The sequence below is a fragment of the Aquila chrysaetos genome, chromosome 6, assembly GCF_900496995.4.
Source record: "Aquila chrysaetos chrysaetos chromosome 6, bAquChr1.4, whole genome shotgun sequence".
Lineage (NCBI taxonomy): Eukaryota > Metazoa > Chordata > Aves > Accipitriformes > Accipitridae > Aquila > Aquila chrysaetos.
This window is the reverse complement of record NC_044009.1, coordinates 32199461-32215296: the sequence shown is the minus strand read 5'-3', so window position 1 is coordinate 32215296 and position 15836 is coordinate 32199461. Positions and strand designations below refer to the sequence as shown.

Here is a 15836-nt window from a genome sequence, read left to right as displayed (position 1 = left end):
ACAAGTGAGTAAACCAGGATCCTCTGTGCCCAGTTAAGTAAGAGATCTCTTTCATTATTACCCATTGCCAAAATCAATGAGAAATGGAGGTACACAACAGAGAGTATATCCATGCACAGAACTACTGTACATGAAAGATAGTATGATTTATAGGAAGAGAGACACCTCTTCCAATCTGGATTCATTTTTAGCGGAAGGTCTTTGAAGGCTATTCTAAATACAGTAAATATTGATTTCTAAGAAATATGAAATGCGTTCATAGTTCCAAGGGTTGCTATTTAACAAGGATAATACCTTCTTAGTCAACATATCAGCTTCCTGTGTATTTTATCCCAGTAATACCTGTTTTTCTTCAAACAAAAGTAACTTTAAAAGTTCTTACAACTCTTAGCACTGGAAAGCCAATACAGTTCTACAAGCATGCAGTAGAGTTTAGAGTTTCAATGCCAGAATTTTTTTTCTGGTGATAATACCAAATCTAGAGATGCAACTCAACTTTCATCTGAAGACAGCATTAGAAAAATGGTGTGCGCTTCATACTTGTTAACAGAACTTCTTTTATTACAAAGGGGAAAGAAACTCAAATATTACCACCATCACCACATACGCTTTTATGGCTACTATATTCCATTTCCTACAATGTTTTCCAAATGTGAAAAAGGAAATTCCAAAGCTGTGAATATTGCTATGCAAGATCTTATATACCACACAGATCATTTCAATAAGACATGAAATTGATAAAGTATACTGTGGATCAAGTCTTCTAATATATACTATATATTATGCAACCTTGCCACTAGAATTTACACGTCTGCTATTCTTGTTCAAGTGAAGTTCATATAAAGCTCTGCACAGTAGGAAACATTCCAGAGAGGTAGTTTGTATTAACCATAAGCAATAATCAATTTCTGAAATCTCTTATTGCTCAAAAAGGTAATAATTCAATTGAAGGAGCCTTACCTCTGCCTGGAGTAAACTCAAACCGTATGTCATTAAGTTCTTTCCTGGAGTTCCTGAAAAACATTCAGAGTATACATTAAAATGTAATGAACAACAGAACAACTATTCAGTTCCTATACCCAAAGAATACCTATGGCATTGACAACCGCATTTTTGTAGCATGAATTTCCTCAACTTGAAAAAGACTGCTCTCCCAAAGCACCCAGACTGGAGAGACTCCACCGCATTTTCATGGCAGTATTTTGGGAAAAACTAGCAGAAAGATATGCTTAAGCTGAAAAATGCCTTCAGTAACCTAAAGGATAAAATAAGCTCCTCTGATAAATATTTTCCTTTTCATCTTCAAAAGACACTCTGCCGCACTGGCCCTCCTAGTTCAACACAGCCTGAATGGTATGCATTACTTCTTCCCTCCAAGAGTAACAAAATATTCACTTGGACTTAAAGCTCCCTATCTGAGGTCACATGTATACAGATGCTCTTTTAAGAGACAAAGTATCTAGCAAACGTTAAATGCTGAAAAGCAGTGTTTGATGCACTGTGTTTATAAAGCTGTTTTGAAATGAGTAACTTTCACTGACCACCATTGTCTCAGCAGTGAGGTTCTATCTACACATAAAATAAGCAGCAGAGTGTGAAAGCCAAAGGTTTTCTGCCCTCCCATTTGCAATAAACAGTGCTTTAATCAGTCTGGTGGATGACACAGTCATAAGGGACTTAATACCTACGTTAAAGAATTCCTTTACAGTCTCATACTGTGCTCCAAACCACCATTCCTTGCACGTTTCCAGCTTCTGTTTTAGTTAATAATTTCTACCATCAATAAAACATCAGCATCTTTGCAAAATAGACGTCCATCTCATTTTGGAAATGGCAAGCCAACCGAGCATAGGGATGAACTTAATTGCTGTAGCACACTCTTTTTCCAATGAATAGCTCAATCCACTTGAAAAAGCTAATAGCAACAAAATGTGTTTTGCAGTCCATTATTCTTCTCCTCAGCAAGGAAACTATGCAAGCTCATATTTCAGCAGGCCATGAAGTCTTGCTGTGGGAAAACTAAATCCAATAGGCAGGCATACTCAGCTGTGACTTATAGCTATCATCACTTGCTAAATACTTACAAAAATATTACAGAATCAAAAAAACAGCAACATGCAGGAATACAAAACCCAAAATGATTGGCAACACAGACAAAAGCAAGATAGCAAATCCTGAAAAATAAGTATGCCACATGCAGTGCTTAAAATGAAAAGTACTCATTTACTGAATATACTGAATACTTCAAAGCTGAAGGAGTTTCAGGTTCCCAAAATTCTACTCTAAATAAAGAACTATGAGAGTTTAAGATCACCAATACAAAGCTGCAGATAATGCAGCTAGCCAGGTACAGTTATGAGGCTGATTTACTTCTGTTGTAGAAATCTGCTGCCATTATATGGAATATTGCACTGTCAATTTTTATTAAACAGAGAATTGGTACGAATCTCAGTTCTTTCTTTTTCTCCCCCCTCCTAGAAAATCCTGGATGGCTTTCTGTTTTTTTTTTTTAAAAAAAAAAAAAAAAAAAAAAAAATCAACACATGATCCATCTCTGGGCTCCCTTTTGACAATCCACTTCCCTTTGCTGAAATCTATTATATCCAATGAGCTTGTTAAAACTGTTGCTTTCCAACAATGGGAATTTGCACAGAAATTTAGCATTCTTCTTAAATAAGATATGTTTTGACTGAATGTGGGATGCAGCTCAGACTTAGATACTCATTTCCTGCACACACTTTTGAAGAAGCAAATCAAGGGAATAAAAACCTTCTCTCACACCTTTGCAGAGGTAAACCAGAAAGTTTTGCTTCTTATTAGCAGCTATAGCGAATTGCTCCAGCCTGCATATCTTTTCCCACATAGAGTCAAACACTAAAACCAGCTGAGAAGTAATTCTGAAGGTTTTGCACTCTTACAGTTATCTATCTAGAAACTAATACATCAGGGTCTCAGATTGTATCTTCCCAGAGACCTCCCATAAGTAGAGCACCCACCATATAAAAAGGCACTAAGTAATTATGAACCCTCATGAAAATTACCAGCTTTCTAACAGACTGATACAGCTATGTGAAAGACCAGCTGCTCCCAATACAGACTCTTTCCTCAAGCAGGATGCAAATGGAGTGTATTCTAGTTTGTCTCCAAATTGCAGAATGTCCCAAATGGAAAGTTAATGAGTCAAATCTGTTTATTTAAGTGAAGGTGAAAATTCAAGGAAGGGTGATACGTATTCAGCGATCCAACTTTGCTCTCTGGACTTGTTACACTCTGAACTATTTTGAGCTTAGGATGCTGCTGCTTTCTTTTTAATGGTACGCTACTATTCAGGAAAGCAAAACAAAGGAAGTTTGGCAAGATTAATTTGCTAGAAGCCTGTAAGTGCTTTTGCTTACGGTTCCATTACCTTCCAGACATTTATTGATTTCCATAAATTATTTACTCCATTATATATTCCACCAAACAGAAGATGCACTCGAGTTCTCCCCTAAAAGCTGCTCATGCTCTTCTCCAGTCTTCAGACACTTCTCTGGTTCTAGTTAGTGTCACTGTTACTGCAAATTAGTTTGATAGTTCCCTTGATACACTTTGGTGACAACTGTTTGGATTTGTTGATTTATTTGTAGGCAGAGTTTCCAAGCAGCGTTTCATTTGTTCCATTGGAGTTCTCTTTTTACTTACATCCATTACACTCTTATCATGCAGCAGCACACACAGACTTTATTTCTGCTAAATAGAAATAGGATTTGAAGAAAGGCACTTAGTATCTTTGTGATTAATAATTTTATCTTCTTCATCATTTCTTAATGGTCCCTAGTTTCTCTAATGCATTTGTGAAAAAGTTATTTCTATTTTAAAATGCAAACGCAGACCTTTTTGCCATCTCTTATAATACCTCTTACTTGCTTCTTGCTCTGTGCCATTACAGACTAACATACCTTGATTATCATGGATAAAAACAGCCTATATCTTTTAAAAAGTAGTAAATTTTAAATACTTTTGTGCATTCTAGCACACTGCAGTTTATTCATTTTCTGCAGGTTGCTCTTCATTATGCAGTCACCTCCAGCAGGAGGAATTCCACAGGACTGCTTTGAATAAGGGTGACACCAAAGCACACCAGGCTAACGCATTTTGGCAGCCATCTTTCTTGCAAAGTAATTTCAGAATTTTAAACTTTACACTTTATGAAGGCATATTTCGCAAATCTTCATTATTATTTTGTTTTCATCACTTGATGTGTACACTAAGATCGCTAGGTCTGATTTTCTAGGGAATAATGCTTCCTCAAAGAACCAGAAAAAGCACATTGGCCAACTTCATCACTTAGTCCCCCACCTATAAACTTAGACCAGCCTGTCATTACAATATGAAACAAAGATGCTCTGTTTTGAAGGAAATGATTTGCAGAACAATGCTGATATGTACAAAAATCAGGATTAGAGAATAAACGAATTATGCAGCTGTTCAGATTGACATGGTTCTACTGAAAAAATCCTAAGACGTGAAAGAGATTTCAGGCATTCGCATTTAAAGACAAAGCCTTTCCAATAATTACCTAATGATAGCGTAATTCCTGCTAGAGTCAATTAGCTATGTTCCACACACTTGACAAAAGATCTACATTGTCGAATTAAAATAGGAAATTATGTTTATGTAATGATGCACCATAAATTGGAGACATTAAATGTCATTATTTCTTTTGTCTTTAAATACAGAATGTCTATCGTGTAAGTGAGACTCAAGAAAATTAGATATCTTAGAATGAAACTTAAGGTCTAAGTCATGCTGGGATAGCTTGATTAAGTATCAAAGCAGCAGATTTTAATTCTTTTTTATTACTACTTCCCCCCCTCCGCCTCCCCCAAATTTATCCACCACTTCTTATGCAGAGTTATCCGAAACATCAACTTCTATTTCCCACAAGCTTCAGCTCCATATAGCCCTTAGGGAGAGTCTGTATTCTTGGATGAGATGCATCTTACCATAGCTAAGTAACTGTATATACTTCCTTCCCAAAACAATAAAAAAATTCTCAAATAAGGTAAGCCAAAAGAAGGGTGTGTGCACGTGTGTAAGAACACACAGGTTTTGTCTCTGCATCACTTGCTGAATTTTCAGACTTCAGCTACTCAATCATCACACAGGGTTTACAAAGACTGATATACGGAGCTGAATGTCCAAGAACACAGGTGATAACAGAATGGTAATCAACAAAGCTGACTTGTGAAACAGTATGGAGTACATACACATCACACGGAAACTGCATCATTTATGGCTTTTGATTAGTTACAGCAGAAGCAAGATTCCCTAATTTTTTTCATTCTCTTCTTTCAGATGGATTTAGAAACTATAAATCACAGGCACTTCCCCATCACCACCTGTTCCATCACTACATCACGCAGACAGCGAGCACTGTCTAGACTACACTACAGGCACTGTAGACATCCATGCTTTCAATCAATGGTCACTTACTTCTGCTGGCATTTCACAAATACATCCCCTTCCATGAAACTTCATTTATTTTCTTAATCAAATGCTACTTTTTAATTCAACTGTTTAATCATCCTTTCCCATCCCTCCAATGGAAAACCAATCCAAAATCTTAGTTCTCATCATCCCCATTCTTGTCCACCTGCATATGCAAAAGTACATTGCTCTACACCAACATTATCCATCTTGGATGCTAACCATCCTTTTCATGAGTATATCATTTTTCTGTATTATGGCTATCCAGTCTTAACAAGGCATAGAAATATTTTCTACTATTTCTATGAACTGATGAGTAGAAGCAGCAAAAGATAGTGCTCTCTTAGAGCAACGAGTATTCACTCTTATTAGCCTATTTCCTCACCACTGAACCTATTTTAACAGACTCCAACACACAGATGCTGCAGCTCTGGCCTGGGGCACATTCTATCTTCTCCTTCACTTATTTTCCCATATTTCTGCATGATTACAATTAAATATATGTATTTATATATATATATATATATATATGAAAGAAGAGTTATATATCTATATCCATATCTCTCTTTATATATCTTCTTTCTATATAGATATATATAGGTAGAAGGAGGAAGATGTATCTATATATTATGTATCTTCCTTTCATCCTCTTTTTCCTGAGCTCTAGTTGAACATGGAGGACATTACCAGTCAAGGAGAACTGAAAACATTTAAAACAAACAAACAAACAAAACACAATGAAAAAACAAAAGCTATATTTTATGGTATGGTCAACAAAATACAAGCTCTGCCCAGGCAAGAGTCCTTGTTTTGCCCATGTGGGGAAGTAGTTAAGAGGCTAGAGTGCCTGCACCATTTGTTGCCTGTAAAAGGGACACTCCCTGCACTTTCAGGGCCTAACCAGCATTGAGGAGGGCCATGGTCCAATTAGCCAGATCATAAGCAAGAAAGCATTCTCAGAAGAAAGTCAGAAGAGCACTTATTTCTTCCACCCACTTTTCAGAACATGACTAGTTATAACTCAGCAACAGAACTGAACTACATGTTAAAAAAAAAAAAACCCTGCATAAAGTGTGTGCTCCCTAAAATTGAAAAGTTTGTCCATGGCTAGTTTTGTCAAACTCTAACAAGTCTGGCTAGTGGAAGAGACAAGAGCAGAACACATATTCTTCTCTGGAACCAGAAGTAAATTAGTCTTCAACTACAACTGTAGAAACTTTATTACGAGTGGCACCCTTCAACAACCAGCCTTTCCTCTCCCCATACTCCTAACAAGCGCTATTCCCACCAGAACAGAATTTCCCACCACCATCAGGGACTAGTGACACTGGCCAAGTGTAAGTCACTGTGCTTTAACAAAAAACACACACTGAAAATAAACATCACACTTATCACACTTGTACAAAATTTAGGTCTCACAGATGCTCCTCCCCTCCAAAATCTGAACTGCATTGAAACTACCACAGAAGCAAACGAATTTAGAAAACAAGACAGCATAGCTTAAGAAGCAAGGGCAAGCAGTACAGTATTTGCACTGCCTCACTGCAGTTGCTGGTGTAATTAAAAACACAAAAGCATTTAAAAGACTTGCTCATTTAGACTGCAGAGAAAGAAGAAGATCACATCAAAATAGAGTGGACTAATCAGAGTGATAGGTACATTGTACATCCTAGAGCTGTACTCATCCGATTTTCATTCTATATCTCTGGGGCCAGATCTTTCTGTGTAGAATGCAAGAAATATAATTGAGGGAAAAACACAGAAGACTAGGGTTTGTAGGTTTATTTAAAGAAATTTTGCTTACATTTTTTTCCTTGCTGTTCAAATGTTGGAGAGACAAATGTTATTTGGCCACACCATATGTTATTGAAATTCAAATGGTCATCTTCTCACAATAACTTGTCACCCATTTCTCACTTTCACATGCTTAGGGCAAGTTAAACATGGTACCCTTTGTAACCTACCTTTTATAGTATTAGTTTATTCCACAAGTCTTGTATTTTTCAGTCAGTGCCCTGTATTACACATGGAGAAAACTGGTCACAGTAGCAATGAAAGAGGTGGAGACAGCACCACTCCCTGAAAATAACTGAGAGTTTATTTTCTCAGTGGGCAATAACTTATTAAGGAAAAAAAAAAAATTTCAACAGCAGAATTTACTTCATGGCAAGCTATAGAGCTTGATTCAAGAAAAATCCTGATTAAGTGATGCAGCATCCCTTTTTAAGTATTCTCTATTAAATACCTGTAGTGAAGATATGTAGTACCTGTTTCTAATCTCAGTTTTGATTAATTACAACTTTGTTTCAACTATATTTATAGAACACTTAATATACACAAAACAGTGAAATGCAAACTGGCACTTTACTTTCGCTATTGCAAAGAGGATGCGGGAGTAGAATCTTTGAAAGAGAATGTATCCATTGGTCCCAAATTCAAGGTTTGGCCTGGCATCCAAGTATTCTATCCCTTTACGTTCCTTGCCTTGCAATTTTCTTACACTTGAGCTGTGGGAATTTATCCATTCAGCTAGGGCAGAGAAAGCAAGAACCCTCTCCTGCCCCTACAAAAATCACAACCCCTGCCCTTTTCTTTTTCTTCTGAAGCCATGGTACCTTGCACACAGCAGAACCAAAGCAGTAATAAGAGGAACTCTGTTTATTAAGGTAATTTTGTGAATCAGAACTTTAAAGCTCCTGCGGGATCACATAAACACAACAGAAGAGAGCATTTACTGTAAAAAAGCATTAGCCTCCTGAGGATTCACCACACATTTATGTAAATCCCTTTCTCTCTAACACTTCCATGCTCAGTTGTCATTTGCTAATCAATATCAAGGCTCATCCATTACACATTACTGTACTATCAAGAGCAGATCATGTCTGTTCAGCATTGTGGAGAGAAATGGTTCTTCTCAACTTATTTTTAATGACTTCAGGTCAATTCTAGATTAAATGGAAGGGCATTTCTGTTAATTTTTGGTAGGAGCAAAATAGATGTTTGAAGTCTGCCCTGCTTCCAGATTGCCACCAAGTAGAATGGGAGTAAAATCTCTCTGTATTAGTAAAACATAGTCCTGAAATATACAGTTCATTAAAACTTCACCATTTACTTCAGTGGTTCTGCAAAAACTCCATGGATTTACAACTTATCCCCCTCCATATACATTACTGGGAAAAGGAAATATGTTTAGCATATGATGCTTCAAGATCAAGTTATAAGACTCAAAAATTAAGTATACAAAACACTGCCACTACCATTTAATCTTCACATGTTCTTTGGTAAAAAGCAGATGCCTGAAATGATATAACACACTTGTTAATCACTATACTTCAAGAGGATGCAACAATACTAATGGCAAAATGCAGCCAAATGATGCCTTCACATCTGAAAACAGCTGATGTCACAATGAAACATTGTCATTTGGCCGTTAAACTGTTGGAATGAGAAAGCAGTTACCTCTTAAAGATTTACCATCTGTATGCCATTTACCATACAGAAAAGGCAAGTGTATATTACAAAAAGCAGCCACCAAGCGAACTGTTATGGTCAGAATTACATCAGCTAAGAACACTGTCCACAGCTCCAGGGTAGTCGACAGCTCCTCCAGCAAGAAAGGACTTTACAACAGTTGTGTCCATAGACCAGTCTCAAGTTGCTTAAGACTTAAAAGGTCAAGTTGATTAAGACTTAAAAGGAATTAGAGTGCTTTCAATCTAAAAAAAATGGACGGGATATGATAGCAAAACTAAGAAAATGCACAAGTTGTGCAATAAAAGAAACACAAGAAAACTAGCTGAAACACACAAGTACCACCAGGCAAGTCTGCAAAACTGTGTTTACCAGTTTAGAAGTGACCTACAAACATTAAGTCCTTCCTCTCTGCATTCCTTGACATGGAAGTGTTAGAACTAGAGATATTTTAGATGTATCTATACCTAAACATGCTTTTAAATACGGTCTTCTCTCTTTCTGCAGCTGCTGATGCCAGAAGCTAAATTAAAATAACGTTATAAGCCCTTCAACTTTTTTTCCTTTTTATATTCATCCCAGCTAAGTCAAACAGCAAACTCTGGAACAAACAATATTTTTTTTACCTCAATTCTCAGTGACCCATCTCTCCGCATAGGCAGTGAAAAACAGTATTCACTTGCATCATCTTTTTTGAGGCTCACACTTCCAACATGCTCTCATATATCAGTACGCGGAAACAACTTAGGCAAAGAGCTATCAGTTTTGTTGCTGCAGAGGGCAATATTAATCATAAGTTTTTTCTGTAAAATTACTCCTGAATTAGCACAGAAGTTTTTTAAAAGGCAGTGGTAAAGATTTAACTTGTGAAAAGCATCAATATTTTTAACAAGTACTTGAAATACAATGAAGGGCAGCACACAGTTCTACTGAGAATTTATTAATGTGGTAAAATCTCAATGCTTGGTCAAAACCAGAAGTGATCTAAAACTGACTTGTTCCTAGAAAGAACTAGAGTTAAGTACAGATTACATCAGTAATGTTAAAAAACAATCACCCTGAAGTATTCAAGTAGGAGCATTTCAATAACAGAGAGGACAACTGCCATGCACATACTTTGATTGCTTTGTTAAAGATTACAGCACATTGTGGTTATAGCTGCCTTTCTTGGATTTGCCAACAGTTTAACTTACCCCCTCCAAGTACATCTCTGAAAGATCTGTGTATTTCTTGATACCAAACATTGTTGATCAGTGCACAGTTTAAGGAAGTCAAACCTGTATTAGCTGCGTGACTGAAGCGATACACCATCTGCCTGACTGATAAGAGATACCAGAGCAACTAACAGATTAAACACACAAAAGCTTACTTTACAAGCTTCTGCATGCCTGGTGCACAAGAAGAGGGATTATAACCTGTTAGTCCAGTGACAAATTCTCCAAGTACAGCGTTGTAAAATGGCCACGATGCTTGAAGCAAAATTTCACTTCTTGAAATCAAGAAAGTGTGAAAGGCAGATCATTGCCAGGAAGCTAGGGGTACTTCAGAATAGAGCTCTAGAAAAATGATTTCATTTATGAAATCAAGACAAAAGACTTGCAGCAAGTTCTACAGGGTTATGTATTTTTATATTTTTTATATGTAATTTTTTTTAAGTCCCCAGTGCACAAAACAGGCTTTGAGGGAAGACTCAGAGAAACCTTTTGCCTTATCCAAACCCAAGAATGTTTTAAATATGTTGAATCAAAAACTCCCTGGATGGGTGCATCCTTTCAATGCCACTGGCTCAGAGTTTTTCACTCCTGATGATCTATCAGTACATTACCATCACAGTCAAAGGAGACTTGTAGGTAGACCAGAAAGACATCTGAGCCACCATAAAATTATGACAATCTGCATATCATCCATCTAAAATTCATGGATCCCAACTAGCTTATCAAGAAGAGTGGGAAGCATGGCAAAAAGACTAAGCTTTGTTTTAAAATATTCAAAGGTTTCATCTACTTTTCCTGTCACGGGCCAAACTTTCTCAAAAGTAGCTTTACAATAAATAGACTTCACCAGCAAAGCCTGCTCAGACGTTAAGTTCTTGTCCCACCTCTGTCCCAATGAACTTCTTGTGGCCATTCACTGGCCCCACTAGAGCAGCAATGACAATTGCTTTGCAGAGCAAAACAGGATCAATGAAATGAGTTCAGTTAAAATTTTGCCTTCCCCTCAAAAATATCAGAAGTCACAAACCAGCCAACCAAAATCTAACTGCTTTATAGTGACCCAATAGAGTCCCAGAAACACCCCTACCAGCGCAAAGCAGAAAGACAGAGAACCACAATACTAAGTGGGAACAAGCAGCCAAAACAGACAAAATTCCTTAGAATTGTTTCAACCCCGCCAAATGTACTACGTCACCACATTCACAGGCAACTCTAGAGCAGATGGATGAACATGAAACAGTGTGGCCTCTCAAGGTAAAGGTGATGTCTTTAAAACTATTAGAAAAATATCTAATTAGAATTAAATTTTGAATTATCAAAATGTAAGCAATATTACAGTTGACCATAAACATACATACCATTAAAAATACAAATAAAATTACTTTTAACACTGAGGTTAATTCAAGCTTTAAACTATTTCCTTTAACATAAAGGCACTTGGGGCTGGTGTTCGGGTTTCTTTGTTGGTTTTTGTTCCCCTTCTTCTTTTATTTCTTTTGTAAATAATACAAGAAAAATTCAGAATGGAATAAAAAAGCTCTAGTGATTTTAAGATTTCAGTATCAGCAACATCCCCAAATGCAATTGCCTGCATAATTTATACCCACAGCTGTGCAGGTTAAATGCCTAATTCCTTGTCATCTAAATATTTAGACATGCAAATCTTCTTGATAACCTAAATTTAATTAGCAGAAATAATATGTTGACTCCTTGGTTCAATAATTATAAATTTTACATACAAAAGTTGTTTTGATAAACAAATATACCAGTTATCTATTAAATAAGTGATGGTATAGCAATTGCACACAGGATTATTTAGGTCATAATTAAAATAAATTTTTAAATGTTTAATTTATTTTCAATAAAAATACAGAAAGGCATAAAACCATCCTTAAGTAGTGAATAAGAAATGCATAATTACCATTTTTAAAGAGCAAGCTTTGAAGGAAATAATAGAGGTACAAACAGAAAGCAGGATTAAAATCAATAGTTTAATCAAGGGTTCCTGCTTACTGATTTCAGTCATGATTTAATCATGATTAAACAGGTTATTTAAACGAAGTCTCCATGCTGTGAAAATAAAATTCAGTTCAGTAAGCATGCCCCCCCACCTCCCTAATGGCCAGGGCAAAACCTTAAGAGGTGATGGCAAAATAAAATATAGGAGAGTGCTCAGTACTGTAATCACAGGTACATTTATTTCAGGAATTCTACAAATGGTTTAGTTTATGATGTTTGTTACTGGATCAATTCCCAGCCTATCGAGAAGCCTGTTACTTTCCAGTTGTAAGTCTGCCACACAGCTGGGAGTTTGTTTGTGGATTTTGTCATTAAATACACTGGAGAACAGAAGCCATTCTAAATAGCAAAAATGATGAGAAATAACCGCCCTGGGTGAAGGATACACATCAGCCCCACTTCTTACAAAAGAGACTGGAATGCTACAAGTTTTTTAAGATATTAAAAATAACTAGGAGAAAAAAAAAAAAGAAAGAGAATTGAGAATTCTCGGTCATGGTACTCAGCCAATTATCAAACTCATTGCACCTCTAGCCAAAACAGATTTGGGGGTTTGCTTGTTTATAGGTTGGGGTTTTTTCTCCTAAAATCTAAGCCTCAAACTTAAACATTAACACATAAAAGTAGTTCTACTAGATACCTCCAGCCAAGTGTGTTTTTCTGTAACTTTACATGTAATGAATTTTGTAAGAAAGAGGTCAAAAACTCAGGCCTACGTGAAAACCGGAAGATTAGCACTTGAGCTTCAGCTCAGACTAGTCAGTGATATCTCATCATCTATGTTCTGACATGCAGAGGAAATCACATTTCACTTAAGTCCTAACAACTCTTCTGCTGTAGCGCAGCATAGGCAGCTGCCTCCTACTAGCTACCACTTGGACTTGTCATTGTGAATTGTATCTGTCTGTCCAGCTCCCCAGAAGATATATTCTTCAGAAAGGATCAAATGACACAGTTTCAAAGTGTGATAAGCCAGCTATATTAGCTGAAGAAATGTTTTTGTAAGACATGCACAAATGTTTATCTGTAAATAACGCTATCAGAGTGCCATTACATACAATTCTGCCTTAGCATTTTCTCTACATACTATTTTAAATAAGATGCGCAATAATATAACGGAAGTATACCATTTGCCAGTGCATCAAGTAAAAATTTTCCATTCGCCCCTTTTGTTCTTCCACAGGCTTAATTAATCTAGTGCACAGGAACTGTATTAAATTAGGTCCTGGGACATTCCAAATTACCATCAGTATATTATCTTCCTGTCATAGGAGCTAATTTAACCATCTTAGATTGCTTCAGATAATTTGCAATTCTTAACTATTAACCATTAACAAGTCTCCTAATTTAACTTGAAATGTCTCTGTTATTAATCTAAATAGTCAAACCCTCTGACAGTGACCTTCCTAAATCTGTAACTGTAACAACTTGGTGGTTAGACTGGAAATTTCAAATCACGGGCCATAATTCTCCCGACCCCCTTTCCCCGGTGGTATGAACAGTCCTGTCGGAGGACTAAATCACAGACAATTGCCTTAAACCTCTCTTTGCAGAGTTCCTGCCAGGGTCTGCTGCCAAGACACACAGTGTGCACAGCCTCACTGGAGAAAATTTGGATTACAGACTTCATTCCCCCCCCCTCTCAAATTCCTCCTCCTCTGTGAGGCTGAGGATACAGAAGCATCAGCATTTCAACCTAGCGATTGCTCAGTCTGGGTCATAGTTCCACACCATGGCAACAGATCAAGCAACAACCGAGAACCAGTATTTTCAGTTCGTTGCAAAATGCAAGCATAGTCTCTCAATTAAACTTGATCTTTAAAATACTAATGGTCTGTATTAAGTATTTAATACTTGAGCCTTTCTTTCAAAAGCTTTGCATGGAATTACCTAAAACACACTGCTGTTAATTTCACTTCTGCAGCAACATACTCCAAGACACAACAGTGCAAAAGCTAGAAAATAAATTGGAAATTACAGTCTCCAACTGAAGAAGCAACTCTGACAGTTGACAACATTTTTACAAGTTAGTCCCACTGAGAAAAATACTAAAACAAAAAGGTATTAAATACAAGTTAGGGATGAAAAATCAGATACTCAAGTTGGAAACCATCCAGACTAACAGAGTTAAATACCAGCACTTGTATAAAGAGTGCCATGGGATTCTTTAAAGGTTATTTCAGAAAGTGAATTGTGCTTCTCATCCACAACAAGGCATTTGCACTAAACAGAGGCTGGTGTTAATTTGGCATTCCCTGCTCAACTACGGAATGAGTCCAACCCTGCTCTGCTTGGGAAAAAATAACAGAACCTGACCATCCAGTAAAAGAATTACTGAAATGTATTGATTCTTCTACCAGAACTCCTCCTTTGGGAAGGTAATTTTTAATTTTTATGGGTACTATTAACCTTTTTTGGAACATACTACTAGGAAAAAAATGCAAAACTATCACCTAAAACTTGATGGGTTTTGGTGTAGCATAGCCTCATTGTAAAAGAGGAAGAAAAAAGCCAGGCCAGAGAAGCACCTACTTTTTTTTTTTTTTTGGGGCGGGGGCTGTCTCTCACTCCTGTTGAAGGTTGCCCATCTCCCTGTGCTTTGCCCTGTCCTAACTCTCCAGGCACTACTCTTCAAACCTTTTGGCCCACGCTCCCAAGCCTCATATTAAGTTGTTTCTGCCCATCAGGCTCTAAATGTTTGCATCAACTTCCATGACAAACTCTGCAACCAAGGTAGTTCCCCAGCCAAAGACTCAGCAGTACTTCAAGTGCCATCAGGGTTTTCTCTCCACCATCCCTTCTTGCCTGAGGGTCCTGGGGAAATGCCTTGTTCCCTCAGGTCCTAGCTCAGCAGCCTCCATCACACAGGAGGGGCTCCTTCCCATCTGAGATGCTCACCTTTTGCTGTCCCTTCCCATCTGAGATGCTCACCTTTTGCTGTCCCTTCCCATCTGAGATGCTCACCTTTTGCTGTCCCCTTACCCCCGGGCCTATCTCTGGGGAAGCAAAAGAAAGCAATGAAGAGATGAGACCTTCCTGAGCCTTGTCTTGACATGTTTACTTCCCTTTCCCTCTCATTCTCTCCATCAGTCAAGTCATTCCTCTTGTATTTTGCCGGTATTTACATTTTTACCCACATCAGTACTGAACTTATTTTTTTAAACAGTAATTGTCAGCATCTAAAACCAGTGTGTTCTGAACTCATCAAGCTACTGCAGTTTATATAATTTGATTGCCTCAAGTGAATTATTTTAAAAGAAAAAGCTTCCAGCATTTTGGATCATATACTGAGCTTTGAGCCTTCAAGTCTGGCATCTAATGTTCACAATGTTTATCTGAGTATCAAGCCGTACTTTAAAAGCTATATAATAGTAGTAGATGAAGCATCACAGGAAATTGTTTCTATACTCATACTGTAGCTAACTTGCTCCATAATAATATGGTTCACAACTTGTGGTTCGTTTTAACAAATCCCATAAAAATCCTCTGATGTGCTCAAGTCTCTATCAGCTATATGACTTAATGATCAATTCACCAAAAGACATCAACAGAATAGTTTAAAATCTGCAGTGGAGGTGGATAAATGCAGAAATCCCTGTGAGGATATTAGCTGTTTACTACCTCACAATCCCAAGGGAATGCTGCATGACACAAAGCAAGTCA

General features: G+C 37.2%; 1 protein-coding gene across 3 annotated transcripts in view; it reads right to left on the bottom strand.

The window, feature by feature from the left end:
* Positions 1–15836, bottom strand: part of STK39 (serine/threonine kinase 39) — a 108230-nt gene that overhangs the window by 21338 nt on the left and 71056 nt on the right. For all 3 annotated transcript variants that reach the window (XM_030018692.2, XM_030018694.2, XM_030018695.2), the window contains one exon: positions 961–1013. In XM_030018692.2, coding sequence (XP_029874552.1) covers positions 961–1013 — 53 coding nt within the window. The remainder of the gene's footprint in view (positions 1–960; positions 1014–15836) is intronic.